The sequence below is a fragment of the Melanerpes formicivorus genome, unplaced genomic scaffold (genome assembly GCF_026170545.1).
Source record: "Melanerpes formicivorus ecotype bairdi unplaced genomic scaffold, bMelFor1.0.p_v2 SCAF_5, whole genome shotgun sequence".
Lineage (NCBI taxonomy): Eukaryota > Metazoa > Chordata > Aves > Piciformes > Picidae > Melanerpes > Melanerpes formicivorus.
In genome coordinates this window covers 14,789,759-14,812,483 of record NW_027142357.1, presented here as the reverse complement: position 1 = coordinate 14,812,483, position 22,725 = coordinate 14,789,759, and the positions used below count along the sequence as shown (strand labels likewise).

Genomic DNA, 22,725 nt, shown 5'->3' with positions numbered 1-22,725 from the left:
ATCCTGGCAACACAGCTGATACTAGAGCTGGAAGTCAGGTGCTGTTTCTGACCTCATAAACTGGCAGTCTGGAGTGTTAAAGTTATGGTCAGAGTTCTGTAGCTTGTTGAATGTGATCTAGTCTGGGGAAATTACTAATCCCCGAATCCAACTGAGGTTCCTGTCCTTGGAAGCATGGTTGGGACTAAGGTGGTGTAAAAGATGCTTTAAGCAATTCATGTGGTAGTGATAAAGTTTTTGGGCTCAGTCCTGCTTCTGCTTTCTGTCAAGCTTGACTTTGCAGAAGTCATCAACAAATGACGCTGGTGTAAATTTGGATTCTGGCCCCTGATATTCATGTGTGTGAAGTGAGCTAGAAAAGAACAAAACTGGAAATATGTTAAATCAAAAAGAGCAGCAAACCTTGTCAGTGACTGTTAAACATGTTGGTCCATATGCAACCTTTGGCTCATGGAGTCTTCGAACTGCTGATTCTGAGAAGCAAAGAGAGATTGCCAGGAGAAAGGCTTCACTGGGCTTGTTGGCCCTGGGCATCTGCTGGGGCCACCATCAGGAACGACCCTCTGGGACAGAGGGACTTCTGGGCTGACCCGAAATGCTGCCCCTCATACTAAAATAGTTCACCAGCTCAGATAAACATTTCCTGTTGTGGTGTTGGGTTCAGAGGTAAGGTGTTGTGTGTCAGCTTCTGTGTTGACACAAAGCTGGAGGCTTTGCTGTGGTGTGGAAATGTATCAGCCTCTGTGTGTGTTCTCACAGGGTTACAAAATACACACACGCACACACACGTGTGTGCCTGGAGGGTGTTTCATGGTAACCACTCTTCTTACAGCCCTCCTGCTGGAAGGAAGGGTATTTGGTGGCTGCTGAGCAAGGAAAATGATGGGAAGTAGGGTCAGACAGGATAAAATAGGATATTAAAAACGCATAAGCCATGCTGTGTTGCTAAACAGTAGCAGCATGATATATATTCTCCAGATTAGTGTTTCTGCTCAAGTTCACATCAACTCCAAATGCTAGATTTGCAACCAAGGCTCTCTGTGGTGGCTGTGTCCTGCCACCATCCTGGGCCAGATGGAGATGTGCAGGGACAGCCTGGAGTTGGTTGTGCTGCTGCAAATGGCCACTGGCCCTCTGCAAATACCCTCTGCGTGCCCTGGCTTGCTGGATCCTGGGAGAAGAGCAATGACATGTGCTGTCTGCAGCTCTAGAGTGATTGGAAGTTTATAAAACACTTTTTAACTGTTTTTCAAGGCAAAAGGCCAGGATATAGGCTCATCCCTTATTCTGTCCTGGGTTGCAAGGATCTGCAGTTGAATTGTTTGACTCTTACCTCAGCCAGAAGGAGATTGGTGCCACAGATTACACCCTCCTGCTTTGCTCTGAGATAAACTTAGTGGGAGCTGCTGTGCTTTGCACAGCATATGCAGGGTAGGAGCCTACAGAAAAGCCCACTCAACAGCTCAGTGCAGATGCCGCAGCTCATGGCTGAGAGCAGAGAATGCCCTAGCCCTGTCCTGAGTGGAAAAATGGGCAATGCCCACAGCCTTGATCTGTGAGCTTTGCTGCTTTATGCTGTGAGCAGAGAAATGGTTGAAAATTACCCACAGATTGGGTATTTCCTTTCCCCCCTTTTTGTTCCCTACTGTCTCTGCAGCCTCAAACAGAAACACAAGTATCCAGTCTTTGTCCAGCCTGTTAAAATAATGGGCAGGAGGGCTGGATCTAACATCCATCTGGTAGTTATTGATTATGGCCATCTGGTAAGGCAGCAGTCCTTTCATATCATGTTGGATCATAAACTCTTCCAAAAAGCTGTCTCTGTGTGGCAGGCTACATGTAAGCAGGAGAGGCAGGGGCAAGGAGCTGGCTGGGACAGCAGCTTGTCGCCCCAGGCAGAGGTGACATCCTCCTGCTCCTGCCACTGTTTGCACATGATACTCCTCAGCAGAGCTTGGTGAGAGAATATGTCAGGACATCAGCCCATTTACTTGCAGAGGGGAGACAAGATCTCATGCAGCATTCAGGGACATGCAGCCTTTTGCATTGGAGTGGCTCTAGGTTTGGGTGTGAGTTTGAAAGCAGCTATGACCTGATAGTCCAAGCTGCTATGATGTCCCATGAGAGGCAGAGGTACCGGGTCTCTTGCCTGATGGGTGAGTCCATCTACCATGCCATCCTGCAAGTGGCTGAGCTCTTCCTACCTGCCTCTGGGTGCTTGGTCTGGCCAAAGGCTGGCCCTATTCAGAAAACCTTTTTCAAGTGTTGATCGAGTCATTTCTTTCTGCCTGGAGAGAATGTAACTATATTTGTGTCCCCTATTCCTTGCAGACATTTCAGGCCAATGAGGATGCCACAGAGGTGGTTCTCAACAAGATCCACAGCCCAGTGCTCACACGATTTGTGCGAATCCGTCCACAGAGCTGGCACAACGGCATCGCGCTGAGGTTGGAGCTGTACGGCTGCCGTATCACTGGTGAGTATCCCCTCCTCTCTTTGGCCTCAGCCCTCCACTCTGTCCCTCTGACAACCTGTCCTGGGGTGCTGTCCCCTGCAGCTGTCATGGCTGCTTGAGGTGGGAACAGTGACACTGTGGAGGCACCCATCCCAAGTGTTGTGCCTGGGGGGACAGGCACCCAGTCCCTGGAGGCAAGAGAGAAGCACCCAGTGCTGGTGCTAATTTAGTGCCCACTGCTTAAACCCGGGGAAAACCACCAGCAATCCTTTCAGCCACCCCATCTATTCATGCCCTTTCCTTCCTTACAGATGCACCCTGCTCCAACTTGCTGGGAATGCTTTCTGGCCTCATCCCTGACTCACAGATCTCAGCCTCTTCTATCAGAGGCTACGACTGGTCTCCCAGCATGGCCCGGCTGGTGAGCAGCCGCTCAGGCTGGTTTCCCCGCATCCCCCAGGCCCAGCCTGGGGAGGAGTGGCTGCAGGTGGACCTTGGCATCCCAAAGAATATAAAAGGTGTCATTATCCAAGGAGCTCGTGGAGGAGACAGCGTGACCACCACTGAGTCCCGCTCCTTTGTAAAGAAATTTAAGGTGGCCTACAGCATGAATGGAAAGGACTGGGAGTTCATCCAGGACCCCAAAACAATGCAAGCCAAGGTAGGCACTGCCTGGAGCAGCTGCAAAATGAGATATGTTTCTGGCTGTCTTCAGTCTTCCTGATGAGGTCTTGGAAAATTTGCTTTCTTTTCCTACAGAGACCTTGGGAGTTTGGGTTGTCACTATGAAATCCCAAGTTGTGTCCCCTGGTCCTGCTCCTAAATTGTACTGGGAGCTGCAGGTTCCACCTTGTCCCGTGGATGGCAATTCCCCTTCATATTTTATTGTAGACTAGGCCTGGGGATGTGGACATCACCTTCTGGTCCTCCCAGCTTCTGCAGGTCAGAACCCACAAGATGATGGATTTGATGACATTTGACACAAACTTGACTTGCACCCTCTGGAAGAGGAAGATGAATTATAACTTCTCTTTGAGAAATTTGCTATATCTGAAGTCCCTTTTGCCACAGTGGTGTGACCTTGACATTCCATGTGCTTTCCCCAGATCATTGAAGCTTCCCATAATCTTCCTGCTCGCCGTATGAGAGTGGCAGGAGGCTTGAGGAATAAATAGATTCTCTGCTACTGCCTGTTCTGTTTTCATACACACTCATCTGCTTCTGAAAATTTGCATAGGTTATATTTTTTTCTGATCCTACAAATGAATCTTAGAAAGTCTGATGCTATCTATAGCCCTCTGTTTATTCCCCACAGACTTGAGTTCATGTACATAATCTGAAAAGCAGCACTACTTGGACTGTGAGAAAAACTGATCATTTACACTGTCCTAGAACATGCAGTAGCTTATTTGTTTGCCAAAGGACAAATCTGATCTTATTTATATGTGAAGTTAGTGGATATTCCCCAGGCGTCCCCTGTGGGGCCTCAATCAGAATCTGACCCTTGGATATAGAGCAGAGACAAGAGAGATTGTGCAAGTTTCTTAGAAACAGCCTGTCTGGTCTGCTTGAAACTGAGGAGGAGCAGCCCAGTTTCTGCTCAGCTGGACTTGATGGCCCAGAGTTGGACAGCTAAACTGTGGCTGCATCCTGCCAGACCCAAATTACTAGGTCTGGCAGAGAGCATGTGGGATGCACACATCATTTGCCTTTTCTATCTCTTTCTCTAGCTCTTTGAAGGCAACATCCACTACGATATCCCTGAAGTCCGGAGGTTTGACCCTGTTCCTGCCCAGTACATCCGAGTACACCCAGAGAGGTGGTCCCCAGCAGGAATAGGAATGCGCCTGGAGGTGCTAGGCTGCGACTGGACAGGTAGGAGCCCCCCTATGACTCTGCCCACTGGTTCTCCTGGGACCACTGCAAGCACTACACCATCGAGGTGCAAGTGTTAAGGTTATTTCTCTTCCTGCCCTGTGCCACCTCAGGGCTGTGCTGTGACAGGAAAACTGCAACCATGAAGGCAGAATCTGTGATGCAGCCTGACCCCATCTTTTAACTTCCATCTTAAAAAAAACTTGCCTAGATGTGTGATGCAGTAGCAATGTTTGGACCCAAATCCAAGTTTTACACAATGATGCATGCAAGATTTATCCCCGGCTGTCTTCTCCTTTCAGATCATTTATATGAGTGTTATGCAGGCTTTCCCAGTCTGTGTTAGATAACATTTGAGCTTTTTAATCCAAATGGATAAAAAAACATAGGAAGAGAGGCAGAGGTTCAGAAGAGAGGTGCAGTGACCAATACAGGTATCTTATGCTGCCAGAATAAGTCTTTGCTGTAAAAACAACTACCCTCTCTTATTGAACCCTGTGTGGAAATCCTTTTGCAGACAATTTGGGGCATTTACCTCTACAGCACCTCTAAAATTCACTCTATAACATCAGTAAGACCAGGGAAGTTTGTTCACATTTACCCACCTGTTTTTCACAAGTGCTATGCCCTGCAGCCACCATTGTTTGTAATGTAGAATTGGAAACTGTTCTAACACATTCACTAGGATCAGTAGAAGCTGTGTTTCTGGCCCTCTGAAGCTCTAGTAATTGACTGCTTCACAGTTTTATCCCCCAAAGCAAAAAATGCACCAAGCAGCTCATTGGTTCTGATGCTAGCTTTTCAGTGCCAAGGGCTAGTTGTCCCTTTTTTAATCTATTTTTTAATAATCTGCTTAAATCTGAATCTGGTGTCCAGATGCAAGTGATAAAGACATACAATTTCCGTTTTATAAACTTAAGAGACACAGACCTTTCTTCAATCCCTTTATGGAGTCTTTACTACCCTTTCTTCCTGTGATGTGCTGTGAGATGTATTACAAACACTTAACAGCAAATCACTCAGCACACATACATGCAATTAATAATGATCATTTGTCAACTGTGCAGTCAAAGGCAAATCTCCTTTTGGACTGGGAATCCATTGTAAATTATCTAAACTTTAAATCAAGATTAAATCTTAGTTTAAATCTTACAACATCTCTGGGATGCTGCAGGAGAAGCATATGCCATGGCTTTCATGCAAGAAGTGGGAGCTGAGGCTGTGTGCAGAAGATGTTGGGCAGCTCCCACATCATTGCTTCCCACAACTCCTGGGGGTCTCCAGCTGTCAGTTCTCTGCAGGCTGGTGCATCATATCCCTGCATCACTGCTGTAAAGGGAGACAGTCACACAAGACTGCCAACCATGTACATGTCAGCCCTTCCACTGCTCTCCTCTAAATAGAGAATAAGAGGAAATTGGCATTCTCAACTTCTGGTGCTATTTTTAGTCCAATTTTTCTTTTAGAGCTATGCCCATGCTCAGTTTCAATATCAACAGCACGAGACCATGTTTTTTGCAGGCAGGGTGCTTTATGGTCATTTCCCAGTGTGGCTGTCTAATCATTTGCACACTGTAATGCTTAAAACTCAACTGCCAAGTCATAAATATTTGTAGCTTTATTGATCTACAGGCATTTGGCTTTGTAATCAGAGCAAGGCTTGTAATCTTGTGGATTCACCATGTTGTAAAAAGCATTTATATCCCTCATGCAACCTGGGGAGCAGAGATAGCCCATGGCATTATCTGCATGCTAAATCCAGGCTTGGCTACATGCAGCAGTGCTTGACAACACCAAGATACAGCCCTCCTTTGCTGGAAGGACCCAGGCACCTGACACAACTGGCTGTGAAAACTCAGGCAGTTGCACTTACTTTGGAACAAGATTTAAGAGATTAATTATAACAAGCTGACTGGAAGTATTTTCAAGTGAGGGCCTAAGTCCATGTGTACCCTGCCCAGATGTTTCTATTTCTTATCAGCAATGAGCCTTTTAACTACTGAGTCAAACAGGTAACTTAACAGCAACTGGTCTTACAAACTAGTTGGCTAGTAACTGAAAAATGGGGAAACAGGCAGTCAGCAACTGGCTTCTTTCAAAGACCTTCCAGAATTTTTCCTCTGAAGAGTGGAGATTGATGAATGTTCACTTGCAGCTGTTTTTCCTCTCCTTTGAAGTTCCAAACATCTGGTTTCAATTGCTCAGTGACTTTGCATTTTGATCAGCGGTTACCACCAGTTGCATAAGATGCTTGCTGGGCCAGGGAGAGAGAAAGCAAGCAAGACCTCTCTCTTTCACTTTCTGTTTCACACATCATGTTGTCCTCCCTGCTGTTTTCATTCTCTCTTCTAAACATGGTGTTGCAGCTCTGCCATGGTAACTGATTTTTCGAGCTGTATTTCTGCGGCCTGTCCAGGGCAAAGAAAGAGTGTTGATTTACATCCGCTGAGCATCTGTCCTCCGCATGGGGCTTGGCTTTCAAGGTCCTTCCACATTGTCACATTTCAGCTATAAATCTCAGTATACAAGAACAACAACCTAAAAAAATGTACCAGCTCTAAATTACTCATAGCTTTTGATATGTTGCCTTCACCTGCTGCTTTGCTTTTCTTTATCGCATTTTTCTGTGCCTGGCTGCTTGCAATTTGCTTCTTGGTTGTGTTTGGAGTTTTATGGGGTTGTAACAAGTTTGAGCTTGCAAATTAGAAGACTTTGAGGTTATTTGGTATTTTATCCTGAACAAAACACAGCCACTGGGAGAAGGGGAGGGAAAAAGGAAAAAAAGAGTAAAAAAATGTGGTTCATAACAGGAAAATTAAAAGGGTAGAAAGGAGCCTGTGGAAAATATTCAATGTATTTAGCCATTTCCTCCTGCTTCTGGCTTTATTAAATGATATCCTGAAGGGTGCCGACAAAGAAACACAATCACACATAACTGAGCAAGCAGCCTCTTTTTAAAAGTGGAATGAATCAAGCCTGCTGTACTCCAGTTAATGCACCCATAAAAAGAGAGACTGCTGGAACCTAATGTCATTTACTGTTGATCTTAATATCCTTCCCTTTCTTGCTTAAATTTCCCCTGACACCTGCTTAGAACTTGTTTCATGCTGGCCTTGTTGGAGAGAGGGAAATTGGACAGAGACCCTTTGAAAGCACAGTCAGGAGCCTGGAGTGTGAAACTAGATGCTTTCTGCAGTGAGCCAGTGCGCAATAGGGTCTGTTTGCAGTTACATAATTTGTGGGCTTGAGTGACTTGTTTTATAAATTGGCACAATTGGTGGGAATGTTGTGTGTGTTTTTTTAACATGTCTTATGCCTTTATGAAAGAAAAAGACATTCTGCCTGTGATCTTTCTTATCCAGTAATGACAGCTAAGCAGATTGCCAACATTAGTGTAGATTAAAAAATTAAGAGGAAATGTAGCATCTACATCTAGAGGAGAGCTTTGTCCAATGGAAACTCTAAATCAAAGGAACTCCCATATGGAAACAGCCAGTTCACTTGAAGTTCAAACCATGATGACATTTGTAGCATGTGGAAATTACATGATATTCTTCTTCGGTCTCTTTCTGTCATTATAAGAACATGAATAAAAGGTTTTTTTGCCTTATTCCCCCCTACCTGTCCTTTTTGGGTTCTCTATTACAAATAGCATCTCTACATTCTTTTCAGATGTGAAGCCCACTGCAGAGACACTGGTACCCACTTTGAAGAGCGAAGAGACCACTACCCCATACCCGACTGATGAAGAGGCAACTGAGTGTGGTGATAGCTGTGGAGAAGAGGAGGGTATGTATCAGAGCAGCACATCTTTATGTCAATAAATGATGGGTCAAGAGCTAAGCAAATGCTCTTATCTTCCCATTAGCTCTCCCATATATGGGACTGATTCCTGGAAAGATTAAAGTAACATTATTACTGATAGGGAAAAAAAAAAAAAAAAAAAAAAAAAGGCACCAAAATCTGGTAAGTTATATCAAAGAAGATGCAGGAACAAGAGATAGCAGTTAATTCAATTCCTTGGGTACAAGGCTTGAAGAGCTGCTGTCCCAGCTTCTTTTTGTGACCTGGAGAAACTCGATGCCCTGTTTAGAAAAACCTCCATTCCAAATCCCTTTATCTGGTTGTCATAACTTCAGAAGGTGATCCAGGGGAGAGATTCAGACTGCCTAGTACACAGGGCTCCTTTTGCAAAGGTCACAACTGGGAATAAATCATGACATGCAGAGAAAGCGGATGTCCTTCCTGAACACCTATCTGTTAAGGATCATCTTCCCTAATATCAGCTGCTTACAATTTAGGAAAACAGTCTGGGCTCCTTGTGCAGGCAGCAGAGAGAAGGGAATGTTAACTCCATGCAGTTCATCGTTCCAGTCTTTGATGGCTGTCAAATGTACTGGGAACAGTTTTTTATCCATGGTGCTTGCTTTCCTCTTCTGACTATGGAAGAGACTGAATGCTACTTTAGACTACATGCTGTGCTTGTTAAGAGACAGTGCTGGAGAGGACTAATTTTCTCAGCCTCAGATGTCATATTCTGCTCCTTGAAATTGAGATGTGAGCATCTAAAGCTTGTCCAGACTAAGGGGAGAGGGTTTGGTAGGGCTGTGCAGGGTTAGTTGTACAGTGCAGTGTACAGGAGATGCGTGCCTCTGGGTGTGACAGCAGGGGCCTCAGCACTGGGCTGAGGCATTAACAAAAGGAAAAGCTATCCTTTGAGATAGCTCCTGGGTCTTCTGTCACTTGGGCTTCCAGTCTCAGAGAAAAAAAGAATGGGTTTTAAAATAACAACAAAAAAAAATCAAAAGAACATTAATTGGCTTTTTCACACCTCCCATTGGGATTCTGCCATAACACAGTTCTGCTGAAGAAGTAACTCAAAGGGCCTGATTCTCAGTTTTTGCTTCAGTGATATGCCTGTGCAACCCTGCTGCCATTGAGGCACTTGGGAAACTGCTGAGAGGAAATTCAGGGCAGTAATAGACTCTGTAACAACATGATTCCTGGGTGCAGTCCAGGGCAAGAGAGCAAATAGAGTGTGCTGTGGAGTGTGAAAACAGCCTCCCCCTCATCTTTCCTCAGATTTAGCAACAATTTTCATTCTCGTACTCCATAAACAATGAGTGTATTTCTCTGGACAATCAGATTTATGGCAGCCAAACAGAAACAATGCTGCTCTCCAGGGTATGAAAACAGATTGGAATAAAAGGATCCATGATCTGCATTATTTTATTTTGGAGTGGGAGCATGTAAAGAAAGCCCTCTGCTCCTTGCAGCAAAGTTCCTGCGATGCCTGTTGCTTGAGTCACCTCCTTCTAGCTATTGCCTACTTTGCGGGCACTCTGATTTAAAACTTCCTCTTTGCTCAGGGACAGCTTGGCCTATAATTGGGCTCTGTGTGCGTGTCTGCTGAGTACTTGAGATGGTCTCAGACCATTTCTGAAGTCTCCATGCCTTATGGCTGCTTTCTTGACCAAAGAAGACAGAAGATGCTTCACTGCTAAATGCAGCCCCTGCCATGTGTCCTCCTGCATACAAACCTGTCTCTGCAGGAAGGCTCTGCAGAGTTTTTAAAGCTGTTGACACAGGGGAATTAGCTCTGCTCCTGTTTCACAGATGAAAAGTTAACTGACTCGCCCAAAGACCATGTGGTGAGTCCATAGCAGAGCTAGAAATAGAGACTGGCTTCTCTCACTCAGAATCCAAAAGCTTGAGCTCATGATGGCCCCATGTTTCCCCTGGTAGCATTTCCATGAGAAGATAAGAAAGTGGTGAGTGGCAGCTCCCCATGTTGACAGACAGCTCCTGTCTGGTGCAAGTGGCTAGACCTGTCACTCAGGACCCAGGTTTCTGGAGCACTTGAGATTCTCCTTTTAGAGCCAGAGCAGGAACTGGTGAACATAGGGCACTCAGGAAGCACTCTTCCCTGACATTTAAGAAGGCATTTAATATTTGACTGCTCTAGGGGATGAAAAGAAGGTGCTGATTAGAGTCTGGAAGCATTTGGTACTTGCTTTTATATTTGCTTAGTTTGGTGGATTAGCCGCAGGACATGGTGTGAGCATTTTGATGATGCAGAACTTAAGGTTGATCCATGGAGCCAACGAAATGTGAGATAGGTTAAAAGCGTCAGTGTGTGTGAGATTTCATGTTTTCTTCAGTATTTATGGTTTGCAAGCTATTTTAGTTTTGAGTTGGTTTTAAATAGCAACTCTTCAATTTTTAATCCAACCTTTGTTTTGCTTCTGCTTCCTTTTATAAGATTTCCACCTCCCTGCAAACTTCAACTGCAACTTTGATCTCCCTGAAGACCTCTGTGGTTGGTCACATGACTTTGGAACGGGTTATACGTGGTCTTTTCAGCCTACAAGCACCTGGACTGGCAATTCTGAACCAAGTGCTGAGACTGTGCCTGGTAAGATGATTAATACCATATGGATTCCATACCTCCCTGTGGAGGGAAGAGGGAGCTGGTGGGACTTTCTCTGTGTCAACAGTATGACTGATTGTTGCACAGCTATCCAGAGTTATGAAGGCTGTGCAGAGCCAAACTTTTGTGGAAGCTTTCAGATGCTTCAGTGTATAGTTCATGACTTATTTATAAGACTGACCACTGGCAATTGAATCACACTTTCTTCCTGAGATAGCTTTGAATCAGGCATGGGGCTTTGAGTCCTCTTGTGACTGTGAAGGTTAGCTCAAGATCTGTTCCACATCCTGGCCCAAATGTCCTCTGTAGGAATCGATGCTTTTTCCACAAAATGCATTTCTTTTGTAAGAGATGTGTTTCTTCCTCCCATATGTTGCTTGGATTGCCTGTACTCTTGAGCTATTCTGCACTTTGGGCTTGTATAGGCTGAATTTCAGCCTCCTCCAAGTGAAGGATGAGCTAAGCCCTAAGAATGCTGAAATATGCCAGTTCTTGCTGTTTGACTTTTGCTCTTTTTTCTCCTGCACTTTGGAAGCGGAAGGTTTACATGAATGTGGCAGAGACTAATTTATGGAGGATGTTACTGAGATATGCTAGCATGGGTTGGAAGGGAGCCTGCCTCTGGTAGTATGGTTGATAGATCAAGTTCTTCAGCTTCACATCTTGGAACTTACCCCAGGTCTAGTGCCTTTTCACTACCTTCATTGACTTTGTGACATGGGTGGCATGAAGAACATTTGCCAGGTTCCTTACAGCAGTAGACTGTCACCATAGCATCACTTCTTACCATCAGTCATTGCTTATGAAACTCAAGACTCTCCCAGGAAGAGCTGGCTGATATTACCTGTCTTCAGTTCTGCCCTGATGCCAAGTGACTCCAGCATCTGCATACCATGCACCGAGGGAGCTGTGCATGCTGTGAGCTCCTCCCCACCCTCTCCCCAGTAAGGTTGAGTCCCGAGATGAAAACATTCAGGCGAACCTGTTAGCCACCTGGCAGAGGCACTGGCCAGATTGGCAGTGCTGCCAGCCAGTTGGAAAGCCGTGCAGCCAACACCTGGTAGGCAGTGCTAAAGAGGAAAATATGTATTCCAGAAACATATGGGATGAAGAGAATCTGCTACATCTCCACACACAAATCACCCCCACACAAATGCACACATCATTTCTCTCTTCAGCTCCTGAGGTGCATGACATTTTTCTGAGAGACAAGGTAATGTTGTAAGTGCAGCCTATATGGACATCTGACAAATTCTTTGGCATAACATAGGGTCATAGTATCTGCTATGGAGAAAAACATTTTCATATTTCAAGTGTTTATCTCTTCAACATTTGAGTGCTTTAGAAGATTAATAACTGGAGCTCAGTGGAGCCTCAGGCAACGGGAGAGAACACTTACAGCCAGCCCCAGACTTAATAACCCTCCCCATCTCATTCTCTGTAATAATGTTTAATTAACATCAGCCCCTTGTAAGTAAGATAGAAATTACTTATTTTTTTATAACTCAGACTCAGTTTTTCATTTCATTTCCTCTCTGCTGAGTCTGCCTACAATGAGTTGGCCATAGTTTCTTAGAAGACTATTGTATGCACACAGGCGTGTGTGTGCGCGCACAGCCCATGACGCTGGTGCTGCCTTTTACCCTTCTACCCTTTCTTCTTTCTTAGTTATGAATTGCAAACCCTGATTGCTGCAGCTGGGGGAACGTTTTCCTGCTGAGTTCAGTGATGTGGTTTTGTGCCAGCTACTGAAGCAAGGACTAGGTGCAGGTAGGCATTCAGACCCTGCCTGAGAAGTCAGGCTGTATGGGCAGAGGAAGAGGAGTTAGCAGTTCCAGTGAATTGCCCTTGGTGTTGGGAGGTCAGCAGCAGAGACCAGACACAGGCTGAGGAATGGTTGTTGGCACTGCCATGGGATCAGCCTCCTGGATGGTTTGGGCAGTGATGTGTTCTCCTGGCAGCTGTGCACGGCCTTGCCCACACAGCACAGGGCTGCAGAGGCGCCAGCATGCAAAGGCTTCACTGCTGTGCCTCACTTTCGTCCTGTTCTTAGAAATTAAGAAGACATGGCACAAAAGGAAATAGCTATTTGCTTTTCTTCCTCCCCACACAGCTTTTAAAAGCAACTCAAGAAACATGAAAAATAGGCAATGCCAGCCCCTCAGCAGGGACAGAAATGAAGCATTGTTTGGTTCACACTCCCCCATTCTTCCCTTGCCTTTTCCTCACACTGCCGCCAGCACTTTGTTTCTACTTAGAAAATTCATCCTTGGGCTCCAGGGAGCAAGGAATGAAAAGCCCTTGTTTGAGGTGGTCTTTGCTTGTGAATTCCCCACCCTGGAGTGAGCATTTGGGTGAAGAAAAGCAGCTGTGCATAGTTTAGGGGCAGGGCAAAAGCTAATAGGAACTCAAAGCCACCAGAGCCAGATTTACTCTTTGATTTGAAGGTACTGGCCCAAGCTAGGGGCCATGGCTGCTTTACAGTAGCAAGGAAATGTGCTGTGCCTTTAAGAGACATGTGATATGTGTTTCTGTTTGTTCTGCATATGGGGGGGGGGAAGGAAAGAAAAAAGGGGGGGGGGGGGGCGGAAAGAAAGGAAAAAAATAATAAAGGAGGAGCCCTGGCTCAGTCTGCATGAGATAGAAGGGGAAGGAAATGACTGTGGTGAAATATCCTCTGTGAGGCTCTTGATTAGAAAAGTCTGCTGAGGGACAGGCCTGAATTCCTCCGATATCTCCTGGTTTCATTTTATGTGCTGCATAAAATGCTCCTCATCTTTGGCGCAGAGAACTTCTCAAGACTGACAAGACACTCACTGCTCTCATTCCACTATTTTTATTTCCAAGATACTCTTTCAGGCAGCTCTGCATTTCTTTTTTTAGTCCTGTGTTCCTTGGACTCTTCACACCATGGATTAACTCCACGTCCACTCCTGCAGGCTCCCATTACACGTCTGGGGACCCTGTTGGTGAAAGTGGACCCAAAGTGCTCAACTTGGCAGAAATCCAGCATGGTTCCAGCTGTTACCCTGTCCTTTACAAGGCTAGAAAATACTGTTGCTCCCTTTTCCATCCCCCACCCCCTGCAAGAGATTGCCAGGATTTTTTGCTGTGGATTTTCAAATGCTTCCCATCTGTAGAAAGATTCCCCTTAGCTGCACTCAGCAAGCTTCAAGGAGCAACAAGTTCAGGTTTCAATGACGTTTCATCCCCCATCTCCTGCTGCACGCAATGACAGTGTGTCTTAAAACCTGAAAATAAATCTTGGTTGGTAAGTTGGGCACCTCAACTCTTCACCATCTTTGAATTTCACTGGTGTCTTGATCCTAAAGGGTGAGTTGTGTTCTTAGCTGGTAAGTGCTATTCCATTGCTCTCAGTGATGCTATGCCAATAAGCCAGCACTGAAAACCTGGAATTTGTTTTCCTCCCTCATTTTCTTGCAGTCATTAAGTAAATACCTTGTGGTTCTAAAAGAGCATTCTAGGGTCTGCACCTCTACCACGTGCTGCTTCTCATTCAGGAGAACACAGAGTCACCATTATGAACCCTGTGTTGTTCAGTTGTTGGCAGCTGTATGTGCACACAGAAGAGGAAGCAATGTTAACCTTGCAGCTGTCCAGACCACATAGTTCTTGAACTGAGCTGCAAAAACCCACCAAGAACTTCTGTTGTGGGCCATGGCCTTGTTGGCTTTGAGAGTCAGGAACGCTGCTCATTTGGGTTGCAGGCACTGCAGGGAAAGGTTTATTTGTTTCAAAGCATTTCCAGCAGATGAATGTTTCTCTGAAGTTTTGTAAAAGCTTATTTTGTAAGGAAAACAAACGTTGAGCTGTTTTTAAGCTGATGGCAACACTTTACCATTCCTGTGTTTTTCCCATGGGATCTTTAAAAGGGCGAGTTTTGTATTTTTCCAGCAATTCATGAGAACTTCTGCCTGAAGGCCTTGATCATACTCTGTCTAAACTAGAGGAAAGGTTTTCATGGTTAATGGAGCAGGGCTGGACTGAGCTGGGTCTGCACTTACTCTCATGAGACTTACTCTCTGACCATGTGCCTTGAGGGGACACTATGATCTCTAGGGTCAATCCTGTCCCCTTTGAAGTAGGAAGCAGTTTTACATGTGGGATGTTGTGAAAGTCAAGCACTTTTGTACAATGAGTGAGCAGCTGCATGCTGTGGGATGGAGATTGCACACCCAGCATTGTCTCTCCCCACTGCCCTGAAAGCTCTGTGTGGCTCTCTTGACCCTTGTTTGCACAGTGAGGACAGCAAACTCTAAAAAGTCATTTGTGCCTTGATTGCCCATGGCATGGTGGATCTGGGACACCCTGGCACTCAGATCATGGGAGGTTTGTTGGGCATTGGCTGAGCTGTGTGAGTGTCCAGCCCACAGATTGGGGCCAGGCTGTGGCTGTCTTCATGCCCATACTGCCTTTCGTGAGAGAAAAGTCATGATCACGGTCTGTCCCTATACTGCCAGCAAAGCTCCTTGCTTGCTTGGTCTGGGCTGGAGGAGAAGATACCATTTGTCTGGGGCTTACCTGTTTCTTTGCTGCTCACCGATCCGAGTCCTCAGTCACTTTTTGGCCCCAAACACCATTGACAAACACTGCCTATAAAACAGGGCTGGAGTGCTCTCTGGAAAGCAAGTCTCAGTCTCTCAGGTCTGAACATGGGCATCGCTCCGTCACCTCGCAGCAGTGACTTTGCAGCGTGTGAGTCACAGGGCGTGATCAGCGCCTGCGCATCAGCAGGCTTCAGCGTGCAGCCTGCCTGGCAGAAGCGCTGCCTCAGTTAATGCCTTTAATGGTGCGTGCGTGCACGCATGCCGGGCGCAGGTGAGTCTCTGCACACCCTTCCGTGAAGGGACATGCAGGGGGCCTGCCAGGCTGGCAGTGGACCAGCACGGTGGCGAGCAGCTCACTTAGCGTAAATGTCAGTCTCTAATTGGCATTTGGTTTGTCAGGGACACTGCGCCCTCCCTGTGCTCCCGAGGGGGAGGCAGTGGGACTCACAAATGTGCTGTGCTGTTGAGGATGTGAAGCTTAATTAAAAGAGAAGATGTAATGGCCCATCCATTAGAATGACTCTGGAGAGCAGGCAGAGGGCTTGGTTCTGGACAGATATGGGGGTTTATGCCTTTTCACAGACTGATTTAGAGACTGAAATGGCAAGGACTTGGCAGTGTAATTAACACGTAATCAAAATTGAGGGGATTTTCCAGCAGACGGGGTGATCTAGTTAATATAAATATTAGTTTTATGGAGGATTGATTTCCTTTTGTAAATGAAAGTCTGTCATTGAGGAGAGGCCTGTCACTGAAATTACGGCGGCAGCCTTTTGAGGTGAATTTGCATGATTTGAAAAAAAAAAAAAATTAAAAATATAATAAGGATCCAATTTCAATCTGCATATTCATGCATCTGCCATCCCCTTGTTAGCAGAGCACCCTGCAGTTGTGAGGGGATCTGAGCTGATTTGCTCCCTGGGAAAGGCAACGGCTGATGCAATCTCCTCCTCACATGGCCCAGAACAACAGTAGGATCAGGCCCTGATAGGACATCCCCTTGGTCTGATACAGCATGGTCAGTATAGCATGGGGCTATGCAGGCAGCATGCAGGTCCCAGAGCAGAGGTGTCACCTATGGGATTTAGCAGACAAGAGGTGGTTGCTAGCGGGCTATGACACTGCCACTAAAACATGCTGTGAAACAAACTGTGCCACGAAGAGGAGTGTGGTGACCTTTGGAGGGATGTAAGTGAAGGCAATTCAGCATAGATTGTCCACAAGAGCAGCAGCTCTAATTCACTGGTATCCAGCAAAGGGGAGATACAGAGGGATTCTCAGTAATTTCTTGTGTACATCCTGGCCAATGTATTTTGCTGGAAAATCTCCAGATGTGTTGGTGAGACTGATGAGGGAAGTCAGTGTTCTTGGGAGAGGGGATGAGATGTGCAGGACCTGAGCCCAGGCAGACTGACCTTGCAGAGAGGGCTGCTGCTGCCATGGCTTGTGCGTGCAGCCTGACCAAAACCACGAGGTTTCATCCCCCACTGCCCCTAATGTCCTCTCAGATGGCTTGCTAGCAGGAGGGGACAGTCGTGCCAAGAGGAAACAGTGTTGGCCAGATGGTTTGTTTGCAGAACCCGGCTGGTGATTTATCTGGCACTCACTGCTATGCACATACAAGCAACTCTGCCATCGTCTGGCTGGGGATGGTTGCATGTTCACGCTCCTCTGGCTCCCCTACATCCAGATGATCCCATAAATCTTCCATGAGATTCATGCCACAGCATCAGTTGCAAAACCAGCAGTGGGTTAAAATGCCTGTGCATGTCTGTCCTTGCCTTTTCTGAGCCAGCGCTTTGAACTACCAGTGCCAGTTCAGTGGGGGATGTAGCTGCTGTGTTAGCTAGAATAGAGGCTGCAAAGCAAAATTCTGGGAAAGAGATTAAAATGCACTTCTGATCCTGGAAGAATTGATCAGCTCATGGCTGCAATGCTCTCTTCAAGTGTTTTAGCAGAGGAAATCAGCCTTGCAGGTGCTTTCTGTGCCAAAGGCTTCCATTTACTCTATCAAATAGAGTGAATACTGGAACCACCGAGCTTCCGCATGCTGTTCCAACAATTAGCTCCACAGCACACTCCTTCAGTCTCAGAGAATTCGTGGGTCTTTTCTGAAAGTCTAACCAGCCATGATCCAGCCATTTAATCTTCAAATGACACAAGAAAGTCATGTCTGCTTGTGCTCAGCTCTCCACTCCACAAACTGGTACCAGGAGCCAGGAGTGCATGGTACTCAAACCCACTTCTGCTTGCAGATGAGTTCACTTGAATACAGAGCCTACTCACAGCCCTTAGGACTGCCAGTAGGTCCTGGAGAGCTCTGTGGGCAAGGAGCACAGGAGATGCAGGGCTTGCAAGGCTGAAAGAGCCTGTGTGGTTGAAGGGGGACATTGGTTTTGGCTGCAGTTGAGGAGTTTCTTTAATTTAACAGCCTGAGGGGAATGGGAGCAAACAGGAGTTTGGTGTCATCCATGGCAGGAGGGATGTGACTCGGGCACACAGGCTCTTTTGCTGAAGTGGCAGAAGCAGCAACACCAGGTACCTCTGTCTCACAGTGAGGAGTCCAGATCGTGGTGGGTGTCCAGCTGCACAATTACCATAGGTTTCTGTGGAATTTGTGAGGATCCAAGGGTGCCTCACATCCCTGCACTCAATCGGGCTGCTTAGATACTGGCACCAAAGGCTGATTTGGATTTGAGGATCTCAATTTGGTAATTCTTTAGCCCGGTTGATGCTTTTGTTAAAGATTTTCCTGTAAGACCATTTCAGCTGTGAGATAATTGTATAATTGCAGTCTGATTTACTCTTCCACCTTCTTAGTTGTTGCTGTTTTTTTCTTCTTGTTGTTGATTATTTTTTTTCCTTTGAAGAGGCTTGTAGTGAATTACAAAAAGAGGATTTTAATTCAGGAGACCTTGATGACTTCTTATGCCTTGTCACTCCTTGGGCATGGAGTACAGCTTGCTCTTTATTCTTTTTTTTTCCTTCCTCTACTTGTTTATCTCCCACATCTCTTCCTCCACCACAACCACTCAGAGGTAAATCACAAGAACACTCCACCATTAGAGAACGGCATGGTACTTTTCAAGTGATTCACTCAAGTGGCAGTGGGCAAACATGCCTTCATCTTTTTTTTCTGCTACTCTTTGTCGGCATAAAGTGCCAAGTGGCCCAAATACTTTTTATAGGTGCTGGAAAACATTTCTGGGAAATGTTGTTCTTTCTTTTTGTGGATGGTCAGGGACAGATTTGTCCTTCATGCAGCAAAATCAGTGAAAGTTCATATGGAATGGATATGCTTTTGAAGTATTTTGATCAGACATCCCAGGAGTAGGGTGATGACAAGTCTTTTTACTGTCTTGTCCTAAATTTATTTTAGAAAGCTGTCTAGCTTACAGTGGTTGGTTTCAGCCCAGCTCTGGCAGTGACAAGCTTGCAGTAGGGCCAGTGGCTGTGAAGCACTGATACATCTGCCTTGGACTGGCCTATCACCAGATTGCTGAGTGGCAGTGAGGTCAGCTACTATTTTCTGGGTGAGGCCTGTCTTTCAGTGCTCAGAAACTGGGCTCCAAGTTCATGTCTCTCTGGTTTAGGTTTTGGAGGTGATTTGGGTGCATTTTGCAAACACCAGTGCAGACACCGCTTCTCTGCCATTCTTTAGTCTCCAAGGCTGGAGAGGGAGCAAATAAAGCAGGAGGCAAGCTGCTGCTTAGAGCTTTTCCCATCAACTGCAATGGGCTAGGATGTGGGGATAGGAAACAACAGATCTTTAGGTGTGGTCCTGGGGCAGAGGTAACCCATTGTGCTGTGGGAAAGCTTACATATGCTGACATGAAGCACCAGTAGTGCTCATCCACTGTAGCAAGAGCAAGTGTTCATCCCTCTGAGAGAAATGCAAAATACAGCAATATCTGCCATTGGCCTGTCTATGTCACCTCGTATTGCAGGCACTGCAGCCAGAGCAGCCCAAGGGACTCCGTCCTGCCGATGGTCATGATGGGGCAGGGCAGGTAAAGATCAGATCAGCTACATGCTCAGCTTTCACTCTGTGCTAAGAGACTTGAAAGCATCCCAGCTGCAAACGGGAAACTCCTTGAGGAGGCTTCTTATCAGATAGGGCTAGAAACCACTGATTCCAGACCAAAACAGTCATGCCCAGGGATTTGTATCCATGGGCTTTTGCTGCTGTTGGTATTCAGATCAAGCATCTCCAGTTCCTGGGATATCACACATACCAAATCTCCTCCCTCAGGACTGACAAAAAGCATGTCACAATTTAAATCTAATATTAAAGCAAGTGAATCTTCTGCTGTATGTATTTCAGCTATGTTTGCTACTATGTGGTTGTCACCTGTGCATACTTCACTCACAGCCACCAGGTCCCTCCTCTGTGCTCTGCTTTAGGGACTGTTTTTCTGCATTACAAGAAACAGAGCCAGGCTTTTATTTTGTCCTGTGTAGCCTCAAAACAAAATTGTCAGTTAAAGCCTGACTGTGAAGTGTTTACCACTGGGGATGAAAAGAGGCAAAATGAACACAGCCTGAGATCCTCATCCCAAGATGAGTTTTCAGCACCAGTGATGAGGAAAAACCCACCTCAGGCTTGTTCACTGAGCAAGCAACCATTAGAATAAGCACACACCTCTGCCAATGTCATTATCGTGGCATTGCTGCTTCTGGCAATAACTGCTCTTTAACTTCTCCTAATTATGTTGATCTTTGGCTTACCAGGTTCTGTTTTTGCTGTCAGCCTCCTACCAGACAGCAGTGGCTAGTGAGGAAAGTGTGCCTTGCCCAGGCTGCAAAGGGTGCAGCAATGGCACAATTAGCTGCGCACGTGGAAGGTGTCAGTGTGAGACCCCACAGGCATGGGTGTGAGAGTTTCCCCAGCACTGACAAAGCTGCCTGGCAGGAGGTGAGACTCTTGTTGGACACAGAATAATTTAATGGTGTTTTCCTCTTTGAACAGACAGCAAGAATTACCTGCAGCTGCAGAGCAGTGGAAGGAGGGAAGGTCAGCGAGCCCGACTCATTAGCCCCACCATCTATCTGCCCCGGAGTGCTGTCTGCATGGTCTTCCAGTACCGCGTGTGGGGCAGCAATGGGGTGATGCTGCGGGTCTGGAGGGAAGCCAGCCAAGAGCACAAGGCACTGTGGGTCATCACGGAGGACCAAGGGGAAGAGTGGAGGGAGGGCCGCATCATCTTGCCAAGCTATGACATGGAATATCAGGTGAGATGATCATGGAAGGTGTGCTGGACCAGGCAGGCATCATCCAGCGTCTTTATTTCAGTGTTTCAGAGCCAGGGTCCATTCATCATTAGGGAATGTGGCTGTTTTCATTGTGTTTCTCAAGTTACCATAGTAACTAAACGACACTGTTTGTTATTCAGAGAGTGCCTGTCTTCTGCACAGACTTGGACCTTTGTTCAGCCTATTGCCTTTTATGTTCCTTAAATCTTCCATTTTGCAAATACTTTTCAATCCTTTTCTTTTTTTCCAATCTTGTTTTGTACATTTTGTCCCCACAACTAATGGCCATCATGCCTGTCCCGAAGCAAGCATGCAACTCCAGAGAGTGAACCCAAACCTTGCAGCCTGGAGAAATGGGGAACTGGGAAGTGGCGCAGCCAGCTTTTAAGGGTAGGCAGCAAACAGCCCTTCTCCAGCACCACCTGCAAGTGCAGATGTGCAAGAAGTTTGTGAATCTACTTCTCAGATACCTTAGACCAGATCAGAGGGCTGAGAGCAGTGCTGACGGATCAAGATCCTGTCCAACAGTCAGGAGATCAGAGAAGGAGAAGGGATGAGCTGGAGGGAGCCATGCTGCTCACTGCTGCAGCCTGAGACCTTCTGGCATGGCTGTGCCAGCACCCCACAGAGAGGTTGCTGCCTCCAGGAGTGCCTTTGGCATGGTTAGTCCTTACAGGCAGCGTGCAGTTTGCCAAGGAGAAAAGGCTAATGTTGTGATTTATTAATGAGCATCTGCACATCATCCAGCATCCTCCAAAGCAAGAGGAAGCATGAACTTGCTCCAGCCCACTCTCAGGCCAGACCCTGACAGAGGGCTGCTGCTCTTAGGTTGCTGACCTTTCTATATTGCTGCCTCCCATGTGGGTTGCTGGCCTGAACTTGGGACCAACAGCTCTGATGCTCAGTCCCCTGTTCACTCAGATGAACTTCAGGAAGGTGTTGTGTTCTGACTGTCCAGCCACCCTGGGTGAAGGGCAAGACCTAAAATGGGGGAGACCTGGGGGTACTGGTTGACAGTAGGCTGAACGTGAGCCAACAGTGTGACCAGGTGGCCAAGAAGGCCAATGGCATCCTTGCCTGTATCAGGAAGAGTGTGGCCAGCAGGAGCAGAGAAGTCATTCTGCCTCTGTATTCAGCACTGGTTAGGCCACACCTTGACTACTGTGTCCAGTTCTGGGCTCCTCAATTCAGGAAAGATGTTGAGTTGCTGGAACATGTCCAGAGAAGGGCAACAAAGCTGGTGAGGGGTCTGGAGCATAAGCCCTGTGAGGAGTGGCTGAGGGAGCTGGTTGTTTAGCCTGGAGGAGTCTCAGGGGAGACCTTACTGCTTTATTACCTGAAGGGTGGTTGTAGTCAGGTGGGTGTTGATCTCTTCTTCCAGGCAACCAGCAACAGAACAAGAAGACATAGTCTCAATCTGTGTAGGGGGAGGTTTAGGCTTGATCTTAGAAGTTCTTCACAGAAAAGAGTGATTGCCCATTGGAATGGGCTGCCCAGGGAGGTGGTGGGGTCAATGTCCCTGGAGGTATTTACGAAGTCTGGATGAGGCACTTAGTGCCATGGTCTAGGATTAGGTGATGGGTTGGATTTGATGATCTTGGAGGTCTCTTCCAACCTGGTTGATTTTGTGAGGTTTGTGAAATATGTGGCCCTAGGAAATTTTTTGGACCCTTGAGAGGAGGCAGGAAAGCAAAAGTTTTGCACTGAAGCTGCATGACTTGGAGGTGTTGGTTGATGAGAAATTCAGTACGAGCCAGTAAAGAGCACTTGCAACCCAGAAAGCCAACTGGGCAGCCCAGAAAGCTAACTGCAGCCAACAGGGCTGCATTGAAAGAATTGTGGCCAGCAGGTTGAGAAAGGTGATTGTTCTCCTATTCTCAGCTCTCATGTGATGTGGAGTACTGTGTTCAGCTCTAGGATCCCCAACGTAAGAAGTCCAGAGGAGGTCCACAAAAATTATTTGAGGTCTGGAACAATCTCCCCAGTGAAGACAGACTGGGAGAGTCTGAATTTTTCAGCCTAGAGAGGAGAAGGTTCTGGGGAAACCTTATAGCTGCCTCTCAGTACTGAAAGGGAGGCTGGAGAAGGACTTTTTGCAAGGTCAAGTAGTGATAGAACAAGGTGTAATGACTTTCAACTGAAAG

At 46.5% G+C, this 22,725-nt stretch overlaps 1 protein-coding gene across 6 annotated transcripts in view; it reads left to right on the top strand.

Moving 5' to 3' along the window:
* The window catches only part of NRP2 (neuropilin 2), a 91,079-nt gene that overhangs the window by 43,270 nt on the left and 25,084 nt on the right, over positions 1-22,725 (top strand). For all 6 annotated transcript variants that reach the window (XM_068138368.1, XM_068138366.1, XM_068138367.1 and 3 more), the window contains exons 8-13: positions 2,332-2,476; positions 2,767-3,116; positions 4,186-4,330; positions 8,003-8,119; positions 10,593-10,745; positions 20,298-20,560. In XM_068138368.1, coding sequence (XP_067994469.1) covers positions 2,332-2,476; positions 2,767-3,116; positions 4,186-4,330; positions 8,003-8,119; positions 10,593-10,745; positions 20,298-20,560 — 1,173 coding nt within the window. The remainder of the gene's footprint in view (positions 1-2,331; positions 2,477-2,766; positions 3,117-4,185; positions 4,331-8,002; positions 8,120-10,592; positions 10,746-20,297; positions 20,561-22,725) is intronic.